Genomic DNA, 12,100 nt, shown 5'->3' with positions numbered 1-12,100 from the left:
TTGGCTGTGCAGGAGTCCTCTCTCTTCCCCTGGCTGTGCAGGGGTCCTCTCTCTTCCCTTGGCTGTGCAGGAGTCCTCTCTCTTCCCCTGGCTGTGCAGGGGTCCTCTCTCCTCCCCTGGCTGGGCAGGGGTCCTCTTTCCTCGCTTGGCTGTGCAGGAATCCTCTCTCCTCCCTTGGCTGTGCAGGGGTCCTCTCTCCTCCCTTGGCTGTGCAGGGGTCCTCTCTCCTCCCTTGGCTGTGCAGGGGTCCTCTCTCCTCCCCTGGCTGTGCAGGAGTCCTCTCTCCTCCCCTGGCTGTGCAGGGGTCCTCTCTCCTCCCATGCCTGTGCAGGGGTCCTCTCTCCTCCCTTGGCTGTGCAGGGGTCCTCTCTCCTCCCTTGGCTGTGCAGGGGTCCTCTCTCCTCCCCTGGCTGTGCAGGAGTCCTCTCTCCTCCCCTGGCTGTGCAGGGGTCCTCTCTCCTCCCATGCCTGTGCAGGGGTCCTCTTTCCTCCCCTGCCAGTGCAGGGGTCCTCTCTCCTCCCCTGCCTGTGCAGGAGTCCTCTCTCCTCCCCTGGGTGTGCAGGGGTCCTCTCTCCTCCCCTGCCTAGGCAGGTGCAGGGGTCCTCTCTCCTCCCCTGCCTAGGCAGGTGCAGGGGTCCTCTCTCCTCCCCTGCCTGGGCAGGAGTCCTCTGTCCTCCCCTGGCTGTGCAGGAGTCCTCTCTCCTCCCCTGGCTGTGCTGGAGTCCTCTCTCCTCCCCTGCCTGGGCAGGGGCAGGGGTCCTCTCTCCTCCCCTGCCTGGGCAGGAGTCCTCTGTCCTCCCCTGGCTGTGCAGTAGTCCTCTCTCCTCCCCTGGCTGTGCAGGAGTCCTCTCTCCTCCCCTGGCTGTGCAGGAGTCCTCTCTCCTCCCCTGGCTGTGCAGGGGTCCTCTCTCCTCCCCTGGCTGTGCAGGGGTCCTCTCTCCTCCCCTGGCTGTGCAGGGGTCCTCTCTCCTCCCCTGCCTGTGCAGGAGTCCTCTGTCCTCCCCTGGCTGTGCAGTGGTCCTCTCTCCTCCCCTGGCTGTGCAGGGGTCCTCTCTCCTCCCCTGGCTGTGCAGGGGTCCTCTCTCCTCCCCTGGCTGTGCAGGGGTCCTCTCTCCTCCCCTGCCTGTGCATGAGTCCTCTCTCTTCCCTGGCGGTGCAGGGGTTCTCTCTCTTCCCCTGGCTGTGCAGGGGTCCTCACTCTTCCCCTGGCTGTGCAGGAGTCTTCTCTCCTCCCTTGGCTGTGCAGGGGTCCTCTCTCCTCCCTTGGCTGTGCAGGGGTCCTCTCTCCTCCCCTGGCTGTGCAGGGGTCCTCTCTCCTTCCCTGGCTGTGCAGAGGTCATCTCTCCTCTCCTAGAAGAGGCGCCCTCTGCACAGCCAAACTAGGTGTGTGGGGTTCCCTGTTCTTCATTGACTGTGCGGGGGTCCCCTTTCCTCCTCTGACTGCGGGGATCCCCTTTCATCCCCTGGCTGTGCAGGAGTCCTATGTCCTCCCCTGCCTGTGCAGGAGTCCTCTCTCCTCCCCTCTCTGTGCAGGGGTCCTCTCTCCTCCCCTGGCTGTGCAGTGGTCCTCTCTCCTCCCCTGGCTGTGCAGGGTTCCTCTCTCCTCCCCTGGCTGTGCAGGAGTCCTTTCTCCTCCCCTGGCTATGCAGTGGTCCTTTCTCCTCCCCTGGCTGTGCAGGAGTCCTCTCTCCTCCCCTGGCTGTGCAGGGGTCCTCTCTCCTCCCCTGGCTGTGCAGGTGTCCTCTCTCCTCCCCCGTCTTTGCAGGGGTCCTGTCTCCTCCCCCGGCTGTGCAGGGGTCCTCTCTCCTCCCCCGGCTGTGCAGGGGTCCTCTCTCTTCCCTTGGCTGTGCAGGGGTCCTCTCTCCTCCCCTGGCTGTGCAGGGGTCCTCTCTCCTCCCCTGGCTGTGCAGGGGTCCTCTCTCCTCCCCTGGCTGTGCAGGGGTCCTCTCTCCTCCCCTGGCTGTGCAGGGGTCCTCTCTCCTCCCCTGGCTGTGCAGGGAGTCCTCTCTCCTTCCCTGGCTGTGCAGAGGTCATCTCTCCTCTCCTAGAAGAGGCGCCCTCTGCACAGCCAAACTAGGTGTGTGGGGTTCCCTGTTCTTCATTGACTGTGCGGGGGTCCCCTTTCCTCCTCTGACTGCGGGGATCCCCTTTCCTTCTCTGACAGTGCGGGGGTACGCTTTCCTCCTCTGACTGTGCGGGGTTCCCCTTCCCTTCTCTGACAGTGCGGGGGTCTTGTTTCCTCTCCTGGCTTGCGGGATCCCCTGTTTTCCATTGACTGTGCGGGAATCCCCTTCTCTGGCTGTGCAGTGGTTACCTCTCCTTAGTGTGTGGGGTCCCCTGTTCTCCTCTGGCTGTGCAGGGATATCCTCTCCTGAGTGTGTGGGGATACCCTTTCTTCCTCTGGCTGTGCGGGGGTCCCCTGTTCTCCTCTGGCTGTGCAGGGATATCCTCTCCTGAGTGTGCAGGGATCCCCTCTCCCGGGTGTCGCGCCTGTGTCGCTGTGTGCCTGGCAGCCTGAGCAGTGACGTTTGCTGTCACCCAGGTGTGAGGGTATATAAGAGCTGACAACCAGTGAGGAGCTGCATTCCCTGGATGACAGCTCCGCATCCCTGCTGCTCCAGCCTCCAGCGCTCCAGCTACTGGGTGAGTACTGCCGGGTCCCTCTAACACTAGTGCAGGGCAGCGGGAGGGCAACTACTTGTCTCTGTCGCCTCACACTTGCCAAAAGTTTATCACAGTATAGTATCCATAGGATTCCTGTCATTTCGGCTAAGCACAGGGAGGGTACAGCGAGGGGTTAATAATTATCTAGTATTCATTATGTGGATAAAAAATTTTTAGTATCCATCCGGCACATGCGGGGTTATATCATCTCCCGGGACACGCGGGGTTACACCTCCTCCCGGCACACGCGGGGTTACATCTCCTCCCGCCACACGCGGGGTTACATCTCCTTCCGGCACACGGGGGGTTACATCTCCCCCCCGGCACAATTAGGGTTACATCTCCTGCCGGCACACGCGGGGTTACATCTCCTCCCGGCACAATCAGGGTTACATCTCCCCCCAGCTCAATCAGGGTTACATCTCCTCCCGGCACACGCGGGGTTACATCTCCTCCCGGCACACGCGGGGTTACATCTCCTCCCGGCACACGCGGGGTTACATCTCCTCCCGGCACAATCAGGGTTACATCTCCTTCCGGCACACGGGGGGTTACATCTCCTCCCAGCACAATCAGGGTTACATCTCCTCCCGGCACACGCGGGGTTACATCTCCTCCCGGCACACGCGGGGTTACATATCCTGCCGGTACAAACAGGGTTACATCTCCTCCCGGCACACGCGGGGTTACATCTCCTCCCGGCATCATTGGGGTTACATCTCCTGCCGGCACACGCAGGGTTACATCTGCCCCGGCACATGCGGGGTTAGATCTCCTCCCGGCACACGCGGGGTTATGTATCTGTCCATCACATGCGGGTTACATCTCCCCCCCCCACCCCCACCCCGGCACACGCTGGGTTACATCTCCTCCCGGCACACGCGGGGTTACATCTCCTCCCGGCACACGCGGGGTTACATCTCCTCCCGGCACACGCGGGGTTACATCTCCTCCCGGCACACGCGGGGTTATAAATCTGTCCATCACATGCGGGTTACATCTCCCCCACCCCGGCACAAACAGGGTTACATCTCCTCCCGGCACACGCGGGGTTACATCTCCTCCCGGCACACGCGGGGTTACATCTCCTCCCGGCACACGCGGGGTTACATCTCCTCCCGGCACACGCGGGGTTACATCTCCCCCCCGGCACAAATGGGGTTAGATCTCCTCCCGGCACACGCGGGGTTACATCTTCTCCCGACACACGCGGGGTTACATCTTCTCCCGGCACACGCGGGGTTACGCCTCTTCCCGGCACACGCTGGGTTACATCTTCTCCCGGCACACGGGGGGGTTACGCCTCCTCCCGGCACACGGGGGGTTACGCCTCCTCCAGGCACACGGGGGGGGGGGGGTAACGCCTCCTCCCGGCACACGGGGGGTTACGTCTCCTCCCGGCACATGCGGGGTTACATCTCCTCCTGGCACACACAGGGTTATACGCTGTAGCTGTCAAATGACTGATGTTCTCCCTCCAGTCCTCAGGGGCGAGACATTTCCAGCATTAATCCCGCCCCCTCATTTGAGGCCCCACCTCTAGTTTATTTACTCTTCTTTCTTGCTCCCACAGTTACCCCTAGGATTACGATGAGCCACTTAGTCCTGAGCCTCCTCCTCCTTGTCCTAACTGTGTCCCTCCCCTGCTTAGACTCCACCCCCACTGAGCGGTGAGTAGGCTGAAGAGCTGGCACTATAAGTGGCCAGTGGATGTGTCATGTGACTGTGGGCGGAGCTTACTATTTGTTTCCGTCTCTGATCAGATGGAAACTCAGTGATGGAATCTCCGAGAAGGGATGGACCATGACCCTGCAGAGCGGAGGCCCGCCCCTGAGCTTCCTGAGACCCCCGCAGGGGAGCCACCGCCAGAGAAGGTAACCAGGAGAGGTCCTGCAGATTATTACATCTCTGCCCTGTGCAGAGCGTTGATTCTATTAACCCTCCTGTTTCCTCTTGTGCTTCCAGGAATCAGGTGGAGAAAAGGAAGTGTAACACGGCGACCTGCGTCACCCAGCGATTGGCCGATTTCCTTGTGAGATCGAGTAACAGCCACGGTCCCATCTATGCACCCACCAACGTGGGCTCCTACACCTACGGCAAAAGGGACATTGTGGGGCTTCTGCGGCGGGAATCCTTTGACTATCTCCAGCATTAGCCAATGCCATCGCTGCGGGGCAGACAGAGCCCCTCCCCCGAAGTATTACAAGAGGTTTCATTAAGTTGTGGAGACCCATGACGCCTTCCCAGAGTGGCCAACCATCACATCCCCAGTTTATAAAGACCACAACCACCGCTGCTACCCGCAACGGCCAAACATAATTTCATCTACCACATCACGGCTATCCATCACTGACCCTCACCGGAGTGGCCCCTCATCACTGACCCTCACTGGAGTGGCCCCTCATCACTGACCCTCACCAGAGTGGCCCACGATCACAGCCTCCAACAAGAGCAGCCAACCATCAATCCATCCACCACATTACGACCCACCATCACTGACCCCAACCAGAGTGACCTTCCATCACTGACCCCATCCAGAGTGGACCCTCATCACTGCACTTACCAGAGTGGCCCACGATCACAGCCTCCAACCATCACTCCATCTACCACATCACTGACCCCATCCAGAGTGGACCCTCATCACTGCACTTACCAGAGTGGACCCATGATCACAGCCTCCAACCATCACTCCATCTACCACATCACTGACCCTGACCAGAGAGACCCACTATCACCGCTGCCACCCAGAGAAGCCAATCATGATTGCATCTACCACAGAGCGGCTGTCCATCACTGTCATTACAACAGAGCAGTCCACCATCACTGACCCCAACTGGATCGGACTGTCATCACTACTTACCAGAGTGACCCACGGTCGCTGACCCCAACCAGAATGCCCCCCATCATAACCCCAGTTTAGACAGACCCATCATCACTGCTGCCATCCAGAGAGGTCAACCATAACTGTATCTTCCACCAAGGGGCCCGCCTTCACTGATGCCAACCAGAGCACCAAAACATCACTGCATTTACCACAGAGCAACCCACCATCACTGACACTAACCAGAGTGACCTTCCATCACTGACCCCATCATCACTGCACTTACTAGAGTGGCCCACAACCATTGACCCTAACCACAACACCCACCACCACAACCCCAATACAGAGAGACCCCCACCACCAAGAGAAGGCCCCACCACTGCATCTACCACTAAGAGGCCAACCTACACTAACCAGCAACCAGAGTGGCTCACCATCACTGCTTTCACCCAGAGAAGCCCGCCATTACTGACCCCAACCAAAGCGGCCCACCAGCACTGCCCCCACCCAGAGAGGCCCACCATCACTGACTCCAGCCAGAGAGGCCCACCATCACTGACTCCAGCCAGAGAGGCCCACCATCACTGACTCCAGCCAGAGAGGCCCACCATCACTGACTCCACCCAGAGAGGCCCACCATCACTGACTCCAGCCAGAGAGGCCCACCATCACTGACTCCAGCCAGAGAGGCCCACCATCACTGACTCCAGCCAGAGAGGCCCACCATCACTGACTCCAGCCAGAGAGGCCCACCATCACTGACTCCAGCCAGAGAGGCCCACCATCACTGACTCCAGCCAGAGAGGCCCACCATCACTGACTCCAGCCAGAGAGGCCCACCATCACTGACTCCAGCCAGAGAGGCCCACCATCACTGACTCCAGCCAGAGAGGCCCACCATCACTGACTCCAACCAGAGTAGTCCACCATCACTGACTCCAACCAGAGTTGTCCACCAAAGTAGTCCACCATCACTGACTCCAACCAGAGTTGTCCACCAGAGTAGTCCACCATCACTGACTCCAACCAGAGTTGTCCACCAGAGTAGTCCACCATCACTGACTCCAACCAGAGTTGTCCACCAGAGTAGTCCACCATCACTGACTCCAACCAGAGTTGTCCACCAGAGTAGTCCACAATCACTGACTCCAGCCAGAGAGGCCCACCATGACTGACTCCACCCAGAGAGGCCCACCATCACTGCCCCCACCCAGAGAGGCCCACCATCACTGACTCCAGCCAGAGAGGCCCACCATCACTGACTCCAGCCAGAGAGGCCCACCATCACTGACTCCAGCCAGAGAGGCCCACCATCACTGACTCCAACCAGAGTAGTCCACCATCACTGACTCCAACCAGAGTTGTCCACCAAAGTAGTCCACCATCACTGACTCCAACCAGAGTTGTCCACCAGAGAAGTCCACCATCACTGACTCCAACCAGAGTTGTCCACCATCACTGACTCCAACCAGAGTTGTCCACCAGAGTAGTCCACCATCACTGACTCCAACCAGAGTTGTCCACCAGAGTAGTCCACCATCACTGACTCCAACCAGAGTTGTCCACCAGAGTAGTCCACCATCACTGACTCCAACCAAGAAAGAAAGCTGAGGGCGGCACTGTGAAGTGGATCCAAGTCCAGGTGGGTGCAAGCTCTTTGGGCCTGACTCAAGGCTCCAGAGGTATCCAGAAGAAGTAGCAGGAGAGCAGCACTCCGTGTTAAGAAGTATTTATTCAAGCACCAGTGGCAAAAAACATGCAACGTTTCGGCTAACTCGATGCAGCCATTTTCAAGCATGCTTGAAAATGGCTGCATCGAGCTAGCCGAAACGTTGCATGTTTTTTGCCACTGGTGCTTGAATAAATACTTCTTAACACGGAGTGCTGCTCTCCTGCTACTTCTACTGACTCCAACCAGAGTTGTCCACCAGAGTAGTCCACCATCACTGACTCCAGCCAGAGTTGTCCACCATCACTGACACCAGCCAGAGTTGTCCACCATCACTGACTCCAGCCAGAGTTGTGCACAATCACTGACTCCAGCCAGAGTTGTCCACCATCACTGACTCCAGCCAGAGTTGTCCACCATCACTGACTCCAGCCAGAGTTGTCCACCATCACTGACTCCAGCCAGAGTTGTCCACCATCACTGACTCCAGCCAGAGTTGTCCACCATCACTGACTCCAGCCAGAGTTGTCCACCATCACTGACTCCAGCCAGAGTTGTCCACCATCACTGACTCCAGCCAGAGTTGTCCACCATCACTGACTCCAACCAGAGTTGTGCACCAGAGTAGTCCACTATCTCTGACTCCACCCAGAGAGGCCCACTATCACTGACTCCACCCAGAGAGGCTCACTATAACTGACTCCAACCAGATAAGCCCACCATCACTGACCCAATACAGAGAAACCCAACTCCACTGCTGCCAAACATAACTGCATCTACCCCCATCATACCCCTGAGAGACCTTCCATCACTTCTCCTACCACGAGCCAATGCCCTGCTGGTATTTTATCCAGTATTTATTCAGTTTTGCCCACGGTACCATCTGACAGTGCCTTCTCTGCCTTTGTTACCCGTCTCGCCCTCCATCCCGAAGTACAATGACAGCCTCAGAGTTTTCTAATGAAATCTTGCATATTGTACAGACCAAAAATATCAAAAATAAACCGCAATCGATTGCTGCAAGTTTTTTTGTATTTATTAAAAAACTGAATAATAAAAAATATGACATGAAGAGTTGTCTCTACTGTCAATGAGAAATGTACAGAGGGAAGGGGAGAGGAAGATGCTGCTCAGCACAGAGATACAGACAAGTGATGGAGATGCTGCTGTGTGGAGACCAGAGGGAATGGGGAGAGGGAGATGCTGCTGCTACACAGAAATACAGACAAATGATGGAGATGCTGCTGTGTGGAGACCAGAGGGAAGGGGGAGAGGGAGATGCTGCTGCTACACAGAAATACAGACAAGTGATGGAGATGCTGCTGCGTGGAGACCAGAGGGAAGGGGGAGAGGGAGATGCTGCTGCAGCACAGAGATACAGACAAGTGATGGAGATGCTGCTGTGTGGAGACCAGAGGGAAGGGGGAGAGGGAGATGCTGCTCAGCACAGAGATACAGACAAGTGATGGAGATGCTGCTGTGTGGAGACCAGAGGGAAGGGGGAGAGGGAGATGCTGCTGCTACACAGAAATACAGACAAGTGATGGAGATGCTGCTGTGTGGAGACCAGAGGGAAGGGGGAGAGGGAGATGCTGCTGCTACACAGAAATACAGACAAATTATGGAGATGTTGCTGCATATAGGGAACTGGGAAGGGAGATGCTGCTCAGCACAGAGATACAAACAAGTGATGGAGATGCTGCTGTGTGGAGGGAACGGGAGAGGGGGGTTCTACTGCAGAACAGAGCTACAGAGATGATGGGGATGCTGCTGCACAAAGATACAAACAAGTGATGGAGATGCTGCTGCACGGAGACCAGAGGGAAGGAGGAGAGGGAGATGCTACTGCAGAACAGAGCTACAGTAGTGATGGAGATGCTGTTGTATTGAGACCAGAGGGAAGGGGGAGCCTGCTCGACAGAGGTACAAACAAGTGATGGAGATGCTGCTCCCTATAGGGAACTGGGAAGGGGGAGATGCTGAAGCAGCACAGAGATACAAACAAGTGATGGGGATGCTGCTGCATATAGGGAACTGGGAGGGGGAGATGCTGAAGCAGCACAGAGATACAAACAAGTGATGGGGATGCTGCTGCATATAGGGAACTGGGAGGGGGGAGATGCTGAAGCAGCACAGAGATACAAACAAGTGATGGAGATGCTGCTGCATATAGGGAACTGGGAGGGGGGAGATGCTGAAGCAGCACAGAGATACAAACAAGTGATGGGGATGCTGCTGCATATAGGGAACTGGGAGGGGGAGATGCTGAAGCAGCACAGAGATACAAACAAGTGATGGGGATGCTGCTGCATATAGGGAACTGGGAAGGGGGAGATGCTGAAGCAGCACAGAGATACAAACAAGTGATGGGGATGCTGCTGCATATAGGGAACTGGGAAATGCTGAAGCAGCACAGAAATACAGACAAGTGATGGAGATGCTGCTGCATATAGGGAACTGGGAAGGGGGAGATGCTGAAGCAGCACAGAGATACAGACAAGTGAATGGGATGCTGCTGCATATAGGGAACTGGGAGGGGGAGATGCTGAAGCAGCACAGAGATACAGACAAGTGAATGGGATGCTGCTGCATATAGGGAACTGGGAAGGGGGAGATGCTAAAGCAGCACAGAGATACAGACAAGTGAATGGGATGCTGCTGCATATAGGGAACTGGGAGGGGGAGATGCTGAAGCAGCACAGACACACGGTAGTGAAGGAAGAGAGGGAGATGCTGTACAGAAATAGAGAAAAGTGATGGAGATGCTGCTGCATGGAGAAAGGAGAAAGGGAAGGGGGAAAGAGAGATGCTGCACAGAGATAGCGACAAGTGATGGGGATGCTGCTGCATGGAGAGAAAAGGGAAGGGGGAGAGGAAGATGCTGCATGGATAGATAAAAAGAGAGGGTATAACTACAGTACTAAAAGTGTCGCCTGCTACTCAGTTACTTAGATATGGAGTAAAAAGGAAATATGAAGCGAATATCATAACTCAATTAGAAATCAAATGTGTCCTCCTCTCATTACCTGTAGTAATGGCTCCTGTGTCCTCCTCTCATTACCTGTAGTAATGGCTCCTGTGTCCTCCCCTCATTACCTGTAGTAATGGCTCCTGTGTCCTCCTCTCATTACCTGTAGTAATGGCTCCTGTGTCCTCCCCTCATTACCTGTAGTAATGGCTCCTGTGTCCTCCCCTCATTACCTGTAGTAATGGCTCCTGTGTCCTCCTCTCATTACCTGTAGTAATGGCTCCTCTGTCCTCCCCTCATTACCTGTAGTAATGGCTCCTGTGTCCTCCCCTCATTACCTGTAGTAATGGCTCCTGTGTCCTCCCCTCATTACCTGTAGTAATGGCTCCTGTGTCCTCCCCTCATTACCTGTAGTAATGGCTCCTGTGTCCTCCTCTCATTACCTGTAGTAATGGCTCCTGTGTCCTCCCCTCATTACCTGTAGTAATGGCTCCTCTGTCCTCCCCTCATTACCTGTAGTAATGGCTCCTGTGTCCCCCTCTCATTACCTGTAGTAATGGCTCCTGTGTCCTCCCCTCATTACCTGTAGTAATGGCTCCTGTGTCCTCCCCTCATTACCTGTAGTAATGGCTCCTGTGTCCTCCTCTCATTACCTGTAGTAATGGCTCCTGTGTCCTCCTCTCATTACCTGTAGTAATGGCTCCTGTGTCCTCTCATTACCTGTAGTAATGGCTCCTGTGTCCTCCCCTCATTACCTGTAGTAATGGCTCCTGTGTCCTCCTCTCATTACCTGTAGTAATGGCTCCTGTGTCCTCCTCTCATTACCTGTAGTAATGGCTCCTGTGTCCTCCTCTCATTACCTGTAGTAATGGCTCCTGTGTCCTCCCCTCATTACCTGTAGTAATGGCTCCTGTGTCCTCCTCTCATTACCTATAGTAATGGCTCCTGTGTCCTCCCCTCATTACCTGTAGTAATGGCTCCTGTGTCCTCCCCTCATTACCTGTAGTAATGGCTCCTGTGTCCCCCTCTCATTACCTGTAGTAATGGCTCCTGTGTCCTCCTCTCATTACCTGTAGTAATGGCTCCTGTGTCCTCCCCTCATTACCTGTAGTAATGGCTCCTGTGTCCTCCTCTCATTACCTGTAGTAATGACTGCTGTGTCCTCCCCTCATTACCTGTAGTAATGGCTCCTGCGTCCTCCTCTCATTACCTGTAGTAATGACTCCTGTGTCCTCCCCTCATTACCTGTAGTAATAGCTCCTGTGTCCTCCTCTCATTACCTGTAGTAATAGCTCCTGTGTCCTCCTCTCATTACCTGTAGTAATGGGTCCTGTGTCCTCCTCTCATTACCTGTAGTAATGGCTCCTCTGTCCTCCTCTCATTACCTGTAGTAATGGCTCCTGTGTCCTCCTCTCATTACCTGTAGTAATGGCTCCTGTGTCCTCCTCTCATTACCTGTAGTAATTGCTCCTGTGTCCTCCCCTCATTACCTGTAGTAATGGCTCCTGTGTCCTCCTCTCATTACCTGTAGTAATGGCTCCTGTGTCCTCCTCTCATTACCTGTAGTAATAACTCCTGTGTCCTCCTCTCATTACCTGTAGTAATGGCTCCTGTGTCCTCCTCTCATTACCTGTAGTAATGGCTCCTGTGTCCTCCCCTCATTACCTGTAGTAATGGCTCCTGTGTCCTCCTCTCATTACCTGTAGTAATGGCTCCTGTGTCCTCCTCTCATTACCTGTAGTAATGGCTCCTGTGTCCTCCTCTCATTACCTGTAGTAATGGCTCCTGTGTCCTCCTCTCATTACCTGTAGTAATGGCTCCTGTGTCCTCCCCTCATTACCTGTAGTAATGGCTCCTGTGTCCTCCTCTCATTACCTGTAGTAATGGCTCATGTGTCCTCCTCTCATTACCTGTAGTAATGGCTCCCCTGTCCTCCCCTTATTACCTGTAGTAATGGCTCCTCTGTCCTCCTCTCAT

At 55.7% G+C, this 12,100-nt stretch overlaps 1 protein-coding gene across 1 annotated transcript; it reads left to right on the top strand.

The window, feature by feature from the left end:
- Positions 1 to 2,603: 2,603 nt before the first annotated feature.
- Positions 2,604 to 6,833, top strand: LOC140128827 (islet amyloid polypeptide-like). The gene is made up of 4 exons (XM_072150530.1): positions 2,604 to 2,644; positions 4,239 to 4,335; positions 4,429 to 4,539; positions 4,631 to 6,833. The coding sequence occupies exons 2-4, from the start codon at positions 4,256 to 4,258 to the stop codon at positions 4,818 to 4,820; spliced, it is 381 nt and encodes a 126-aa protein (XP_072006631.1). The 5' UTR covers positions 2,604 to 2,644; positions 4,239 to 4,255; the 3' UTR covers positions 4,821 to 6,833.
- Positions 6,834 to 12,100: the final 5,267 nt, after the last annotated feature.

The sequence above is a fragment of the Engystomops pustulosus genome, chromosome 4 (assembly GCF_040894005.1).
Source record: "Engystomops pustulosus chromosome 4, aEngPut4.maternal, whole genome shotgun sequence".
In the NCBI taxonomy this organism is placed as follows: Eukaryota; Metazoa; Chordata; class Amphibia; order Anura; family Leptodactylidae; genus Engystomops; species Engystomops pustulosus.
The sequence above is the reverse complement of the archived record's forward strand: the minus strand, read 5'-3'. Positions and strand labels throughout refer to the sequence as shown.

What these genes read in the sequence shown, in the direction of transcription:
- LOC140128827 (XM_072150530.1), top strand. Translation starts at nt 4,256, where the DNA reads ATGAGCCACTTAGTCCTGAGCCTCCTCCTCCTTGTCCTAACTGTGTCC. An exon ending in GACTCCACCCCCACTGAGCG is followed by an intron (nt 4,336 to 4,428) that starts GTGAGTAGGCTG and finishes GTCTCTGATCAG; the next exon opens with ATGGAAACTCAGTGATGGAA. An exon ending in GGGAGCCACCGCCAGAGAAG is followed by an intron (nt 4,540 to 4,630) that starts GTAACCAGGAGA and finishes TTGTGCTTCCAG; the next exon opens with GAATCAGGTGGAGAAAAGGA.